General features: G+C 31.1%; 2 protein-coding genes across 2 annotated transcripts; both read left to right on the top strand.

The window, feature by feature from the left end:
* Nucleotides 1-1,196: 1,196 nt before the first annotated feature.
* LOC132760611 (uncharacterized) lies at nt 1,197-8,856 on the top strand. Its single transcript, XM_060752621.1, has 5 exons — nt 1,197-1,365; nt 1,822-1,930; nt 5,334-5,351; nt 6,230-6,313; nt 8,788-8,856. The coding sequence occupies exons 1-5, from the start codon at nt 1,235-1,237 to the stop codon at nt 8,854-8,856; spliced, it is 411 nt and encodes a 136-aa protein (XP_060608604.1). The 5' UTR covers nt 1,197-1,234.
* Nucleotides 8,857-10,250: 1,394 nt separating this feature from the next.
* Nucleotides 10,251-16,988, top strand: LOC132760605 (uncharacterized). Its single transcript, XM_060752613.1, has 4 exons — nt 10,251-10,345; nt 10,810-10,940; nt 13,778-13,880; nt 14,456-16,988. Exons 2-4 carry the CDS (start codon nt 10,810-10,812, stop codon nt 14,537-14,539), a joined length of 318 nt encoding a protein of 105 aa, XP_060608596.1. The 5' UTR covers nt 10,251-10,345; the 3' UTR covers nt 14,540-16,988.
* The last annotated feature ends 12 nt before the right edge of the window (nt 16,989-17,000 follow it).

Here is a 17,000-nt window from a genome sequence, read left to right as displayed (position 1 = left end):
TAAAAAAAGGGGGTGTGTTAAAACCCTTGGGGGGTTTCCCAAAAACCTTTTTTGCATTTAAAGTTTTAAATTTAAAATTTCATTATTTTTGATCTCTTGTTTAAAAATCAAATTTTATTTTAGATAAATTTTTAAATTTTTTTAATGGGAACAAAAAATTAAGGATTTGGGGTTTAAAATTTTTTTTTTGCCCAATGGGATTGCGTTTTCCAATGAATCGTAATTTTCTTTTTTATTTTGGGGGAATTGGCAAATTTTTTAAAAAATTTTTTAAAAACCACTAAGCTCTTTAAAAATTTTTTTAGTATGATTTATAAAAATTAAATTTTCGGCAGCGGTTGGTGAAAAGGGTTTTGGGGCCATGGACTGGGGGGCCCAAGTTAGTTTTTGGGGGGGTTTTTGCCCCGGATTCTTTAGACCTTCCCAAATTTGGGCCCGTTTTTTTATTTTTCTAAATTTAGGGAAAATTTTGTAAATTTTTAAATGTTTTAAAGAAAAAAACAAAAGGAAAAATTTCTCTACGGGTTCTACTGTGTATTTTTTTTTAAACAAAACTTTCTTTCAGCCATGAAGGTTCTCTTCTAAATTGGGTTTTTTTGGGGGCCTTTTGGGATCAAAATGGGAAAGTTCGGAAACAGTAGTTTTTTTAAATTTTCAAGTTCTTTTTGGGAAAAAGGATCCCAAAAAACCACTATTAACAAGATTCAAAAATTTTGGGATTTCCCCGTAACTTTTTGTTTAAAGTATTTTTTATGGGGGGAACAAGCAAAATCTTTCTATATTTTTTTATGCAGCGGCAAGGCTGAGTGGTTCATATGTTAAGACTATAGATATAGGATGTTTAGCTGTGTGGGCAAGATGTTTTTGCTTCAGGGACTTTACACTCATTGCTCAGTACTGGTTGGTTCCAGGAACAGATTAAAAGAGTGTTTCATTAAGCTTAAAATAATAGCTTCTTACACAATTAAACTAAAATAAACTCTGTGTAAACAAATTTTTTAAAAAAAATTTCTGATGTCTGATATTAATGTATTTTAATAGTTGTAGAATTAGGTGCAGTTTATTTTATAAATTAGTTGAAATTATGGAGTTATTACAAAAATGCATGAAGTCAAGTTCAGAGTGAACATTCATTTCAGTACATTATTAATACGTTTTGAAAACTTTAATGTTATTCCGGGGGTATTTTGCAGCTCGACCATCTAAAAGTGGCAGATCATTGTCTGGAAACTGAATGTCCACTGGTGGTCGACCTTCAATAGGACCAGGGGGCGGCCCATCAATTTCAAACAGTCGACCATCTATGTCTGGTAGTAGAAAGTCTATGATACAGATTCCTAGGTTTGGTCAAGCACAAAAAAGCAGGTAGGTTGAATGAAGTCTATTCATGAATTTGAATTAAAATTTTAGTTTCCTAAACAAATGTCTTTAACATTGTCATAATGATAAATTAGAAAATATTGCATGTGAATCAACCTTTTTAAATCTTTATTCTTACAGCCAAGTCCATTGACAAAGAAAGTCCAGAAAACTTTATCTTCATTACTATTTTGTTAATATGTTGTTTAGAGTTATGCCCCTTTTTCACATGGAAAATATTATAACTAATTATATAAATACCAATATCTTGAACATTCAAAATCACAAACATTGAATGTTATTTATCTTGTTGAGAAATTAAGTGCATAACAACCTGAACCATAATATCATAACACTCTTGAATTTATTTTTCATTGTTGCCTTTAAGCAACAGTGAAGCATTGGTATTTGCAATATTTGTATCCAGTGCTCTTGCATCATGTTTAATATTTGTCATGTTAGGTTGTCTAGAGGAAGTGGTATAGGAATGAGAAGTAATGGTGTCCCAAAAGATCCAAGACCAGTGTCAGACAAGTCTTATCAACAGAAATCTATAAAGATAGTATTAGAGGTTAGTTTTAATAAAATATAGTAATATATCATACTTGGGCAATATTTCTCTAATTCTCAAACTTGATATAAAGAATTTGATGAAATAAAGGACACTCAAAGCCAAACAAAGGAATGCTCATTAAAAATAAAAAACCTACACTGTGTTGTTTAAAATTTTGCACTTTATGTCCAAAAAGTGTATTTATCTTTGTTAGCATGTTCCTATATTTGTGTCATCATCCTACTTGAAATGAAAAGTGTTGCTGAATAAAATAAGATTTGCGTTTGGGTATTTATTTATTTTATGTTAATAAATAAGGGTCTGTTTGAGATATTTAACGTAAACTAATCTCATGAAAAAAACCAGTTTACAGTTGCTGTCGTTTAAGGGTGCATTTACGTTTATATTGATTTAATTGGGCGGAAAATATAAAATCCCCCTTTTTGGCTGGTCCTTCCAGCAAAACATAAACTTCAGAAAATAATACAAGGTGTAATATGCAATGGTTCTGTAACAATGATGAAAGTCTGTTGGATTACAGTAAGCCTGGACAAAAAAGAGTCGATAGATGTTTTTAAAAATATTTATTTTCTTGATTATTATATGAATTTGATTACAGTTGACTTCTTAAAAAACAGAAATTTTAACGCTTGTCTTCAGGGCCCAAAAAATCTTCTTTGTACGAGGCCGAATAAGGCTGCTTCCCCAACCAAACCCTAGAGCTTTTTTTTTCCCCAGTTTGTCTTTCAAACTTTTCCCAATCTTTTGAAATTTCCATTTATAATTTAGATCAAAATTAAATTATGGTGTTGTTTTAAGGTTTTTTACTGCCTATTAGTATTTCCAGTGCTTTTGCTTTTCTCTTTTTGAAAGAAACTTGTTAAAAGTTTGTGTTAATTTTGAGACTCCTTTTTCCAAAGTATGCCAAAAATCACGCATATTTCCCCAAGAAAAAGGCTGGGCCCCTTCCCCCAAATGGGTGTTTTGGCCCTTGTCTTTCATGAAAAATAAAAAAGTGTTTAAAGTTTTTTTTCAAAATTGCTTAAAATATATTTCTAAGTAAAAAAAAGTTTATTTAAAGATATGGTTTTTCCAGAAATAATAACCAGCAAAAAAAAATTTTGATGCGTAAAAATTTAAAAAGGTGATTATTTTATTAAAAAATTTAAAATATTTTGTTTGCATTTTAGTTTAAAACTGTAAAAAATCTAAAACCCAAAGTCGCAATTTTTTTGAAATTTTTTTTGTTTTAAATGTCCTGAAAAGGGTGCTTTTTCCCCGTCTTGCGATTATTAATTGTTAGTCTTTCAAAAGAGTTTTGTGTTAAGGGGGAAAAAGCTTAACTTTTATTTTTTTCTGCTTCGTTTTTAACTGAGCGGGATATCCCCAAATTTTCATTAAAAAAATTTCAGTCCCCAAATCAAAAAATTTCTTAAAAAATTGAGGTGAAAAATTTTTCTTTTTTTCCCTTTTTTTCTTGTATCATGTACTATTAAAAATGATGTAAGTTTGTATTATGCATCGAAAAAAGCTGAATTTATTTTCCTTCATTTACTTCATTATTAAAAAAAATCTAAATGATTTAAAACCAAAATTTATCAAAAAATGTTTCGCTTTAAAAACGTTGTTATTTTTAAATTTCCTAAGTAATTTTTATTTTCCCTTGTTGAATTTTTTTTATTAAATTTTCTAAATTGTATTAAAAAGATCTTCTTTCCTTTTTTAAAAGAAAAAAATTCATTGTACGGTAAAGTTTATTTTTTTTTAATTTCCTATTTGTGTAAAGTTTTATATAAAAAATTTAATTTATGGGTTTTTATGCGGGGTTATGTTATGTTCCCGGTTTTTTACGTTTTTCATGGATTCATTGCCCAGTACAAACTCCACCCAAAATAGAAAAGGGTTCCGCGAAATTTTTAAGTAACGGCTATCTTTTATATTCGAATCTATGTTTTTATTTGGGGTCTTACTGGCCTCAAATTTGTACCCTTTCCCCTTTTCATTGAAATTATTTGTAGGTTGTTTTATTTTATCTTTTTGTGATATTTCTGGTGTCTAGTACAAATTAGTTCGATTCATGAGGATAATTTAGGCGATCTGCCATGGTGCATTTACTTGAAGGCTTGGTGTTTACAACGGATATTATTAGACTTTTGTTCATTGTTGCATTCGCACTTAACACTTCTTCAGTAGTTCTATTTTGAGAGGAACACATAGGCTTTAGAGGTAGAAAAATAGTATCTCTGTTTTACGTTTCACAGTTTTAAGATGTTTAATGTATGTGGTAAAAAAGTGAATGTTGATTAGAATATATGTTATTTGCCATGTTATGTGCAATGTGTCAGATGATGGGAGATTGTTTGCTCTGGAAAAACATAGGGGGTAACTACCAGTATCTAGTTTTTTGTTGTCCGTTCTTTGTTATACATGTCTTTTTAAGATGATTTCTTTATTGAGGATAATGTTCCAAATTGATTTGATTTTCTTTGTTAGCAACTAATTGTGTGATTTGAAGAAAGAAGAATGTGTCCTGTATGTTGTTGTTTTTAATTATGAAAAATTGTGTTAAGAACGAAGAAAAAACATGGTATCAAACATAGAAACTGTTGTTTCAGCAATATTCAAGTTTATATTAGATGATATATTTTTTGTATGGATTATTGGCATTTTGGTTTACGTATGGATGAGCTTATTAGGGGAGCATATGGAGATATGTGTTTCACGATGATTGATGGTTTTGGATAGTGACTATGTCAGAGGCTCAGTAACAGCTTTCTCTTGTCGGTTTTCTGTGTCACTTGACATTTGGTTTGTTCACACAAATGAGGTCGCTGAGCAATTTAAAAAAATCTAAATTTTACTTTATTTTATGGCATATATATGACAGTTCATTTTATTTTTTTATTAAATAGACAGTATGATTATTAAAATTGATTTATTCAGTTCCATTGTAGTGTATATAGTTTTAATGTAAGATTGAATACCAGTTCTTACCATGTTTCATTTGTTATAGTTTTTACTGCTTGAATTTAAATAAGTTAATTTTGTACAGCTGTTACAATTTTATGGTAATGTAAAATCATAAATCTTGGGTTGAAATCCACACTTGTTCTGTTTATCTTTTATGATGGCAAGTCTGTACCTTTTAGGATTTGCGCCTTTCTTACTGTCAACATGGAATAGTAAGTCGCTTTTTGTTTTTTGTAAGAAATTTCTACATTATCTTTTTTAAACTATTAGTGAGATTATTTACACATGATGTTTTGTGTTTAATTAAAGAGCAATTTATTTGATTTTTGTGTGTCTTATAAGAATGGATTATTTAAAATGGTATTTGTGTTTATTAAGAGCATTTATGTTGATTTTTTTCAGGTATTTAACAGTATGTATTGTAGTAATACATCTTTCATGTTATTTTCAGATATTTTACCAGTATGATGTAAGTAATCCTCGTTCATGTGGATATTTTAGTATTTTTACAGTATGTATGTAGTATTCTCGTTCATGTGATATTTTTCAGATATTAACGGTATGTATGTAGTATTACCATGTTTCATTGTGTATTTTTCAGATATTTTTACCCGTATGTATGTGTATATCACTGTTCATGTGAGATTTTCGATATTTACAGTATGTATTGTAGTACTATCATCGTTCATTTGACTATTTTGATATTGTTCAGTATGTGTGTACATACCACTCGTTTCTTGTATTTATCAGTATTTTACCAGATGGTATGTAGTATACATCGTTCATGTGATATTTTCGATTTTACCGTATGTATTGTAGAATAACCGTTCATGTGTTTTTCGATTTGACCAGTTGTTGTAGTTACATCCACTCGTTTGGAGGGCATGTGTATTTGGAGGACATTCTCTCGAACTCATAGTAGTGACTTTTAGTATTTTCTGTATGGGTTAATGTTTAATTTTATAAACAGCAAAACTTTATGTTTACATGTTTTCATTGCCAGTAGTCTTTTATGGTTTGAGCCATAAAGTCTGATGCTAGTATTTCCTTTGTGTAAATTTATCCTTTATATATGTCAGAAGAATTTTAGGATTTTTTAATCTGTATATGTTCTACAAATTTAATGCGTAGAGACTGCATAGAGTCAGAATTTCCATAAGTTTTGATGTGATACTTGAAGCGTAGGAGCGACTATATGACGTCATACCAGTTAAAGGGGAAGTCGCCAGTGACTTTACAGTGTTGGTGAACTTGAAAACCACCAGACAACAAAAACCATTTAGTGTAGTTATTGTTGCATGTGAATTGTATGCTATTAATTTAAGATAATTTGGTCTTTGTTTTCAGGACACACGGTTTGGGGAGGTGGCATTGATGGTTAATAGAGAAAACATGCCTAGAATCACAAGTTTAGAACTCCTCGGAAGGTCTGTAAGTTGTTTTTATAGTACAATATTTTAGTAGGTGATTTTCATTAAATGAAATATTTCTCACCAAAATAATGTCACTATCTACTTTATTTGACTTTGGTTAGCTAAAATCCGATTTCAACGTCAAGTTTTATGTAATGTTATGAAACATGAGCTTTTGAGGACTTTGATGTCACATCTTGCTGCAATGTTTAATGTTCACAAAAGTTGCATCATAATTGATATAAATAATTAATTGGTAAGGGCTCTTTAGGATTGGTTTGATCAACTTAAGAAATATTAGTGAATAGTAAAAGAGAACACATGTCAACAAGATTTCTTTGTTATTTTGGACCTTTTATGAAGGCAGTCCATCAGGATTACAATTGTTAACTCGTGATGAAAGACTGTCGTTCTCATGGTAGACACATAAAGACAACCTTCACAACAAGCTGACGAGGTCGAGGATTTGTGCTAACTGGGTATGTACACTTTAAACATAAATTTCAGTCAGCATTCATTTTAATATACAGTTCGACAGTACAGATTTTTGTAAGTGTTACTCAAGGAATGTGGGAAAATTATCTTTGGCAAGGAAGAATGATATGAGAAATGTTGTTTTAAACATATTATTTTTTCATGTAGCACATGATTACAGTATTGTTCTTGTAAAAGTGTTGATTTTTTTTCATTATCTTTTCTTTTCTTTTTCTCTTTATGGTGAAGTGTATAACAAGGTCTAGTGTTGTTCAGGGCATTTTAGATGACAGTTGTTATATTATCAATAATACATGATTGCCTTTTAATACTGTCTTAAGCTTATTAGGATGTATTCCAATAGTGTTGAAGTAGCTTGCTTTCATTTTGTATTTCTACCAGTGCTTGGAGATTATTGATAATAATATACTTTCTTTTACCAGTGTAGTCTGGATGCGGTATTGAATTATATTGCTATTTAGTTTTAGGCAAAACTGCAGTGATAAAAATCTAAGAAGCATTTCTTACTCTGTTGTGTGTCTTGAGTTGAAATTGTTGGTTTTCCAATTTTAGTTAATCCAAATTGTTTGTAAAAGTAGAAATATTAGATCTTGAATTAAGTGTTGTTTCATATGAATTTCTGCAGAAATTACTTTAAGTTTGTCTAAGTATACTACAAATAGTTCTTGAACTAAAATGTGCATGAGAGAACTGGAAGTAGAGAAAGTGCCAGTATTGATGCAGTATGTGCGAGAACCAGAGTTTATCAGCGAAGTGCTGGAATTTAACTGGACGACATATGTTATAAGCGCAGACAGCGGAACTTGAGAAGAAATATAAGCTGTATGAAGATATCTGGAGAAGAGGAGATTGGACTTCAAAGAGTTAACAGGTGATTCTTTATATTTGTTTGCATTTTAATTTGATTTGTTTAGATTGTTTTGCTTTAATTTTGTGATTATCTTGTGCTTTATTTCTGAATTATTGTTGTGCTTAATTTGTAAAATATTGTTTGTGCTTATTTCTTGAAAAATTATTTGGAAAATTAGTTTTTCTGTGTCATTTCGTATTTCTGGGCACACTATTACTGTGCAATTTCTCTATTTGGATGGGTTGTGATAGTAGAAATGTATAATTGTATAATTTGGGAGTCTTAGCTTGTCTGCAGCAGTCATGCGGATTACATGACGACTAGTTCTTATAGGTCTCTGTGGTACCCACATTAGTCAGAATAAAGATATGTTCTAGAGAATGAATCAGCACAGCCTGTCTGTCTAATTGTCTAGTAGAGCAATGTGTTGGCATTAAAGTGAAAGTTGTTGTGTTGGGCATTGTCTATATATCTTCAAGCGGATATTCTGTGTGTCGAAAAGTTCGAAATTAAAAATTAAAGCATTTCGCGAGAAACATGGATGCACAATTGTTAAAGGGTGATTATAAGTTTTGTAGTTGAGGAAATATTTACGGATTTTATAATGGCGACTTTCGCCATATTTCCATGCTATATCCATATAAGCCTCCTCATACCTTTGAAACTTCCTAAGCAACTTCCTTTGTCTATTGCTTTTTAGTAAATAGAGGTATCGAACCAGAGCTATCTGATTTGTATAAAGAGGGGTGTAGCTCCCTGTGTTACGATTGCGGATGTGTTTTGATTGTTCTTTTATTTTGCATGTCAATAAAACGTTGCCTGTTGTACAATGAACCCGGGGAAAAATAACCAATGACGGACTTGAAGATTGATATTTCTGTCGTTGCCTTTTTATCCATCACTAGTAAAACCCCAGTAAAATGAGCAATCAATGGGATGCTATAGAGTAGGTGGTTAAATAATACTGCACTTTCATTACCATGTGAGTTCTGTTACGATTTAACTCTGACACAATGTATCAAGAATGGTCCCCAACTATGATACAATTACTATTATATGACATTGTTGTAATTTGCTCTGATATCATTGATTGAAAAATTAATTAAATAGTAAAAGATTTAATATTTATAGCTTTTGTGTACTTTCAGATCCATCAAGAGTGTCAAGCATTTAATTGGCTGTTCAAGTTTGAAGCTAGTATACCTTTACAGCGCTGAAACTCATCTGGTAGTATTGAATGATAATGAAGAAACTTGCCTAGTACAGATGCACTTGTCCAACTTCACGCTTATTAGGTTTCAATATTATATTACTTTGTGCATTTTCAATGAAAGTGAGCTTTTTGCTTTAATGCTTATTACGAGATGATGAAAATGACTGTGTTAAAGTACAGAATAGGTTTTATTTAAATATGGAAAGTGTTTTAGGTGTCTATTTTTTATAAGTTTTCTAAACATCAAATGACTTTTGCACGATTATGATATTATTTTGATATTCTTACTGTCATTTTTCGTCATTATCGCAGAACGTGATTGTCCACTATCATTTGGTGCTCATTTACTCGTTGCACTTAGAAATCATGTGAGATTAGTAGTGTTCCTTCGTAGAAATTGTAAATCACTGGTCAGTAGTCAGGGAAGCATTTAAGGGACTTCAGATGTATCAAATTGTTGTTGAATTCATGTAAAGTGATAAACATCTAATCTGCTTGTGTAGTGCATTTGACTAAACATGTGACGCGGAACATTCAATAGATACCAGCTGTTTATAAGAGTTGATATTGCGGTTTACGTACAGTTTTGATATATTAATTTATTTGGCAAACAAATAGTTCATACATTGTAGGGTCATATAAGATATGATCAAGGACTTAGTAAACAGACAATTTTTTTTCTTGTAGTTGTCAATGTTTTGTAAGATACTCAGGTTATGGATTTATGTTTTCTTTTAGTTCCATAACACTGCCAATGTGATCGAAAGATAAAGTAAGGAGCATTTAGAACAGGTAACATTTACCAACAAGGTTTGAAATAGTTGGTTAGGGTTTCAAAATTATGACCATTGATCTTATCAGAGGATGTTAAAATTCCTTAGTAATAAGATACTCACATGTTAACATACTTAAAAGGTGTATGAAATGTGGTTTTACCCAGGTACATGATTGTGTCTGAAGTAAAGCACAGAGAGGCATCCAAGGTGTGCAACAGTGTAAGCTTAGCTTGGGGACAAGTTTCAATATATGTTATGGTGTGATGTGACAATGTGAAAAACATGCACAAAAGAAACAGATAAGGGGATAAATCTGAATGAGACGGCTATTGCAACATTAGTTTGATTGCTGTTAGGAATAAGTAACTTGTCAGTGCCGCCTGCATAAAGTACATCAATGTAATTTGACTTGTTTTTTTTTACCATTTCCTGCTATATTTTAGCTTAACAGCATTTAAACTTTTTATTATAATAACGAAAATTTCTATATTCATAGCATGTCAAGTCCATTATATGAATGGAGGTGTGTTAGGTTAAGTAAAAGCATTTTAATGTAAATATAGGTAAATCCGTATTTGTTATTTTCTCACTATATTGTTATACATGATGTAAAATGTATTACAGGCATCAGAGTATGTGAGTGATTTACAGAATGAGGTTGGTTTATTAGAGAGTAAATATAAGAGAGCAGAGGACGAGGTGGAGGCTAAGAAACAGGTGTTGTATTTGACAAGTAACATACATGTCTCATCATTATGCCATCAGTAAAACATAATCATTTCATCTTGGTGTAGTTACTTTAACATTTGCTTTAGCGGATTAAATCAAGATTATTGTCAAAAGGCTAAAGACTACAAATTTTCCTAGGCCAGATTTGATTGGCCAGAAACAAGGGCAGAATTTACACAGACCAACTAAAATCCTGAGATTTGAGACAAAGCTCAAAAAAAGTTTTGCACGTTTTCATAACTTCAAGATTTTTAGAAAGATGTTAAAAGTTAATGCAGTTTGTATTGTAAGATAAAGTTGTCTTTATCAACATTCTAACTACGTATTCTGTTACTATACAACATGTGTTTGCCGGGTCTTCACATTAATGATATATAATCAGCTGTTATTCATTTTTATGTACAGATGTATTTCATGATATATAATCAACTGTTATTCATTTGTATGTACAGATGTATTTGAAGGAGATACAGAGAATGCAGGAGTGTGTAGAAGAGCTACAGAATGAGATGGTACATTTAGAAAGTGTCATGTTCCTATCCCAACAAGATGCTTCCACTGAGAAGAAAAAACTTGACTCTTGGTTTGTTCTAACAAGTCTTATATTTGCATTATTTAATTGGAAATTTAATAAATTAATTTAATGATTGATCAGTTCCTTAAATTTTAACATAATTTCAAAAGTAAGAAGAAAATGGAGAAGTACAACATGAACACCAGAGCTGGTTTAGGTTATTTATTTCCTACCAGTTTCAGTTCTGTTGAACCTTCATCATAATTTTCTTAAATTTCTTATGTAAAAGCCTCTGATGTAAACTTTCTTTACTGGTGCAGCTATAGTTAGTCATACATGATACTGAATGAGTGTAAGTTCAATACTGAATTTATTATATTATGCAAGCCACTGGCAAGCATAATATTATTATGTTCAACAAGTTCAATAAATTCAGTGATGAACTTGCTCAAATTTAATATTCTATCTATCACATACTCAAAATAAAGACCTTTGAAAGTGAAAAAGTGTCATTTTTCCTTGATGCGCCGATAGTATAATGCTAACATTTAGCACGTCTTTACACTATGTTTGTATAACGCTAATGACGTCACGTCAAAATATATGAATGATCGTGCAATACCATATTTACAGAGTTGCAAAATAGGCACGAGTGTGTAATTAAAATGTATACTGTTTCATTTCAGAATTTTATCAAATTTTTAAATTGACTTATTTCACAAATACATGTATCCTATTGGGATCCTACATATTACCGGACAAAATATGATGTTTTTTCGCTGTAACTTTTATTCAAAACAATTGCGGCGGTTAAATAAAAAAGAATGGCATTTTATCCAAATAATTTTGGGTTCTTAATACAAGTAAACATTACTTTAACAAACATGAAATTAAATTTTTGACCGTAGAAATGTGTCTTTAAAGTTGGGCATTATAAGAGAGAAAAAATCGTGTAAGCAGCTCAATTTACTGGACATTGCATTTCAAATTTTTTTAAGTCCTGAATTGAAATTAATCTTTAAAAAATCAGCAAGGAAACTACAACTATTGAAAGGCAAGGTTAAGATATTGAAAAGAAAACAGTATGTCACTAAAACAAGACACTGCAGCCATGCTTGTTACGAAGAGGCCAATTTATGGAGTGTAATTGAAATTAACACTATTAACTCAATTAACGTATTGATTCTTAATAAATCTTAAACATATAAAACATTTTGATATTTAAATGGAATTCTGTTTTTTTCATTCATTTTCCTTTTGGTTATCATGTAGCATGTTACAAAAGCTATAAAATCTATTGTATTTACATTTCATGTAGAGATTCTTCCCATGGGCGTAACCCGTTTCCTTATATGTTTTTAATGTGCGTTTCTTCGTTAAAGACAACAATGAGATACTTTTAGGACTAAATTATAAATTACTTATTTATCATTAAAATATGTTACGATTGTCTCCTGAGATAATGTGGAGAAGAATTGAAAGTAATACCTATCTAAAATAACCCATTAAGGGCCTCTTTATTCCGACATGCACAGAACAGATTATTCCCCCGCATGATCAGGTCATGGAAGAACTAGTAAACAAAAGAGCATGGTAGTAAATAAAGAACCGAATCAACCATATTTACCTGAGAGTGGTTTTGTTGTTATTTACTTTGAAATAGAAAGTGTGTGTACGATTCAGACCGGATGATTTTTTAATCAAAGCAAAAATAAATGCACTATTCAGCAGTAATAGCTTTTGTCCAGTAAACTGATTGTCCGGTAAACATGTAGGATCCCAGTACTGTAATTTTGAACAGAATATTACCTCCATATTATCCTTAAGGATGGTCTTGTAAACTTTCAGGTGAACTTTCAAAATACAAATGTGTTGGGTTTTTTTTATAAATAAAAGTTGTCTCCCTTTAGTCATTTATTTTATATAAATTAGGTTACTTTTTTGGTATTACTAAAAAACAAACTCATACACTCAATGTATACGATAGTGAATAAGCTTAATTATCATCCTACAAAGAAAACTATGGCGGCATCGTGGAGTTATTTACTCGTCTGACTAATAACCTGAGGATCTCTAGTTACTTCCTTAAAACCCTGTCCGGTTACAAGCCATTGTTCCCTTAAGCAAGAAACTTGACACTCATTGCTCAGTACTGATTGGTTCTAGGAAAAGATTTGAGAGTGTATCTGTAAGCTTAGTGGTAGTCATAGCTTCCTACACACTCAAACTAAAATAAATTGTGTATAAACCTAAAGAAAACTGTTTTTACTGCAATTTACAAATATTTATCTTTATATGAAAATATTGTTCCTGTTCATCTTAAAATAAATACATCATGTCTTTGTTCACACAAAATGACCATGAATGTTATATTGGATGTTTCTTTGCATTGCTGGGTTTTAAGTCATACCAACACTTTAAACACATGTTGAAAGGTCGTACAGGAATTTCCTAGCTTTACTGATGCAGGAAGACCGCATACGACCCTCCGTGCATTATGTCTTGTACGACCCTCATTATGTCAGACACATGGAACATCTTTATAGAAGCACCTTGTGTAAGCTGGGCAGATAGCATATTCACTGTGTAACCTGGGCAGATAGCATATTCACTGGATAGATTCAGGTCTGTAGTGATGAGGGGCATGCAGTTCAAAATATGTGACCTTTATCACTGGGCCATGGGAGCCCAGTTTAAATGCGTATTTTCTAAGCATGCTTTTTAACTAGGCACCTTTCACATAGGAAACATTTTCGAATGAATCTGTAACAATAATTAAAACATCATTTCTATAAAGAATCAGTAAGCTAGTTGAATCTTTGACTATAGTCTCTAGAATTAATGAAAACAAAATATTTATGGACTTGGATTTGTACATTAATTGGTGTATAATTGTTCACACATAGGTCATTACAAGAAAGAGAGAAGGCAAGGAGAAAATTGGAACAGCATAAAAATTTCTTACAGGAAGCTCTTCAAACCTTTATGGAACATATGGAGAACATGCAGGTAGAATTTGTATTCAATATAATCATTGTTGTAAATGGAACTTTTATCCTGGTAATCTACTTCACTCCTACTGAAGTAACACTTTTTCCTTACATTAATAAACTGCTTTGGAAAGTTACTATTATTTTTAAGTCACATAATGTTTCTTTTCGACCGGGAAATAATGAAATAAAGGGCAAGATTTTTGATTTGTAGAAATTCAAGTCATGTATAATTCTTCTAAATAGACTGCAGTTATCTTTATGAAGTTATGGAATCGTAATTCAAAGTATAAGAAATGTAACAGATATCATCATAATTGATTTGTCTGCCTGTCTGATCCATTAGCTAAGTAGGGAGAGCATTGGATTTATAATCCAGGTTCCAAGGTTATAAACAATTACCCTATGCTCTTCAGATCTCAGATTGGTCAAAAACCAATAGAATTTATATTGACCAATGAAAATCCTGAGATTCGAGACCGATCTCAGAAAAAAGTTTTATTATCTCCAGACCAGGGGAGAGGCGAAATTACTCAGTGTCAAATGATCACAGACAAAAAGTTTTATATCCATTTTTCACTCTTGAAATTTTAGGCAAAGTTAGCAGAAGCCCACGAAGATTCTGAAGCCTTGAAAGAGAAAGTTAGACAGGAGGCTAATGCAAAGGGCATTGAGTGACTGAAGACAGTGTGAGATGTGGAACTGTTTATGTCCACATATCCAGAATAACTCGCCATGAACTGTGTAATAGATCAACTCGAGTGCTGTCAAAACTGTTGAAACCTGTATCACTCTTTGAGCCGCGCCATGACAAAACCAACAGAGTGCGTTTGAGACCAGCATGGATCCAGACCAGTCTGCACATCCACGCAGTCTAATCAGGATCCATGCTGTTCACTATCAGTTTCTCTACTTGTTATTGAGTTGGTAAGCGAACAGTATGGATCCTGATCAGACTGCGTGGATGCAAAGGCTATGTTGGTTTTGTCGTGACACGGCTCATATATTCAAGACTATGTTGGTTTTGTTGTGACGCGGCTCATATATACAAGACTTTGGTCAGCTTGGATGTAATTCAGTAGTCTTGTTATGTTAATTCACAAAGACATAGCTGCAGGCATTAGTGTTACATTAAGATGTTGCTATTACATTTAGTTGTCACAAACAGTTTAACAAGTGTAGTTATGGCAAACTGTTTAGCAAGCTGTTAGAAGACAAATTCAGTTATAATCATTAATTTGTCTTTCCTCTCTAAAGACTGTTAGAGATATTTTTAAAGTACATTTGAAGTATTTATTGTTTAGAATTGTTGCCTCAATATAACAATTAATAGACAGATGCTAGCAGTTACAGGTTACCTTTACACTCTAGGTACTGTTGTCAAAAATATAACTACAATGTGGGTTTTAAGAACAAGAAGACACATTGTTTTAAAAAAAGTTTACTAGATTGAAAAAAAGGGTTCAGAAGAAAATATGATGATGCACATTTAGCAATTCACAGTACACAAATTATTCTATTTCTTTTAGATATTTCTGGCAATTTTTGTTGCTACCTCTTGCTCTGTTATTATTATTATAATATAAATGTAAGTGACATCCTTTCTGAGAAAGTAGAACATTGGTTGTTGTGACAGTATTTTATTGCTTAAAACATATTGAACATTGTGAAAATTTTTACTGTTTTTGTTTTTTATAATGTGGCATTTAACAAATTTTTGCGCCATATAAGACATCCATGTTTTATCCTGAAAACTACTTTTTTCTAGCGTATTATACTTTCCATAGAATTTAAACACAATAATGCTTGTGAAACTGAAAAAATGTTCATAGATGAAAAATTCTAATCTAAAAACATGGCAAGCATTAACATAGAAACTTTATATACTTGTATATATTACAATTTTCCTTTATACATACATTAAAATACCTACATGTAGCTTGAGCAAATTTATTGAACTGTATTGCTGGCTCCCATTTTGATAATATATTGTATTTCCTCTTGTAAGGACATAGCTTTGATAAGATACGCAAACTTTCTTTTATTAATATAATAATCAGTCTGACCATAATCCTGTAATATAGCTCCTGGTAGGCTGTACACAATAATTTGTTAATGCTTAAAGCAAAATGACATATATACAACAGAAAAAAACCCTGATAATACTTAAGTATATTTTATAAGTTATTAAAAAGTGAAGAATGAATTGGTAAGAAAAGATACAACATACTGCATCTTGGAAAGGAAATCAGAGTCTTGCATTGAAGCAAAAATGCATTTGTGCTCTTTTTTTGGCATAAGTGAAGTACCAAATGAAAAGTTTCCTGTATACATATAAGCATTTTGTTAAACAGTTAAAATAATTTGAGAATTTGTACTTGTCATCTGACATACCGTGTTTCATAAAGTCAGATACACAGAAATGGAATATGTCAGACCACTAATGGATGGTCATCATTAACTTCCTATGTACCTGAATTCTGAATTATGAATTAGATGAGATAAATATGAACTCTCTTTGTAATTTACAATTTTTAAAAAAAATTATTTTATCTGTATCATTGCTCTTTCTTTATGTTTTTCTGATAAAATACCATTATACATGTAATTCTATCTATCTATATTTCCCTTCTCAATATATCCACATTGTGTATGTTTTGTCATTTTTTACAAGTAAAGAAAAACTATAGTTGAACACTGATTATTTTGATTTTATCTTAATAATATAACATACTGTTTGAATTTAAGTGTATAAAGCTATATATCTGCTGCAAAAATAAATAAAAAAATAAAGCATCCACATTGCTTGTATGAAATATTTATAGTAGTGATTGTCTTAAAACCAATTTATACACAAAATCATTGCTAAATGGTTAAAACCCTACTTAAAAAACCAGAATAATATTTTGTTCTGGAATTTTATTCTATTTATGTACAATATTCATGTGTGTTAAATAAAGAGACATTCTATGTTACAACTCTTTCGAGAATCGTCCATGAGATTATAGAAGCAATATAATTTCACTGTTGATATATTTTAGACATATTTGGATATTTGTTTGTTTTGCATGTAAGATTGAAATATAATTTCACTGAGTGAACACCAGATTCAATATTTTCACGAGTGGCGTAGCCACGA

The sequence above is a fragment of the Ruditapes philippinarum genome, unplaced genomic scaffold (genome assembly GCF_026571515.1).
Source record: "Ruditapes philippinarum isolate M1 unplaced genomic scaffold, ASM2657151v2 ctg1345_1_1_1_1, whole genome shotgun sequence".
NCBI classification, from domain to species: Eukaryota; Metazoa; Mollusca; class Bivalvia; order Venerida; family Veneridae; genus Ruditapes; species Ruditapes philippinarum.
This window is presented reverse-complemented; position numbering and strand designations above follow the sequence as displayed.

Coding starts and splice junctions, on each gene's coding strand:
- LOC132760611 (XM_060752621.1), top strand. CDS start 1,235: ATGTCCACTGGTGGTCGACCTTCAATAGGACCAGGGGGCGGCCCATCA. Junction 1,366..1,821: donor GGTCAAGCACAAAAAAGCAG/GTAGGTTGAATG, acceptor TTGTCATGTTAG/GTTGTCTAGAGGAAGTGGTA. Junction 6,314..8,787: donor TAGAACTCCTCGGAAGGTCT/GTAAGTTGTTTT, acceptor GTGTACTTTCAG/ATCCATCAAGAGTGTCAAGC.
- LOC132760605 (XM_060752613.1), top strand. CDS start 10,810: ATGTATTTGAAGGAGATACAGAGAATGCAGGAGTGTGTAGAAGAGCTA. Junction 10,941..13,777: donor AAGAAAAAACTTGACTCTTG/GTTTGTTCTAAC, acceptor GTTCACACATAG/GTCATTACAAGAAAGAGAGA. Junction 13,881..14,455: donor AACATATGGAGAACATGCAG/GTAGAATTTGTA, acceptor TTGAAATTTTAG/GCAAAGTTAGCAGAAGCCCA.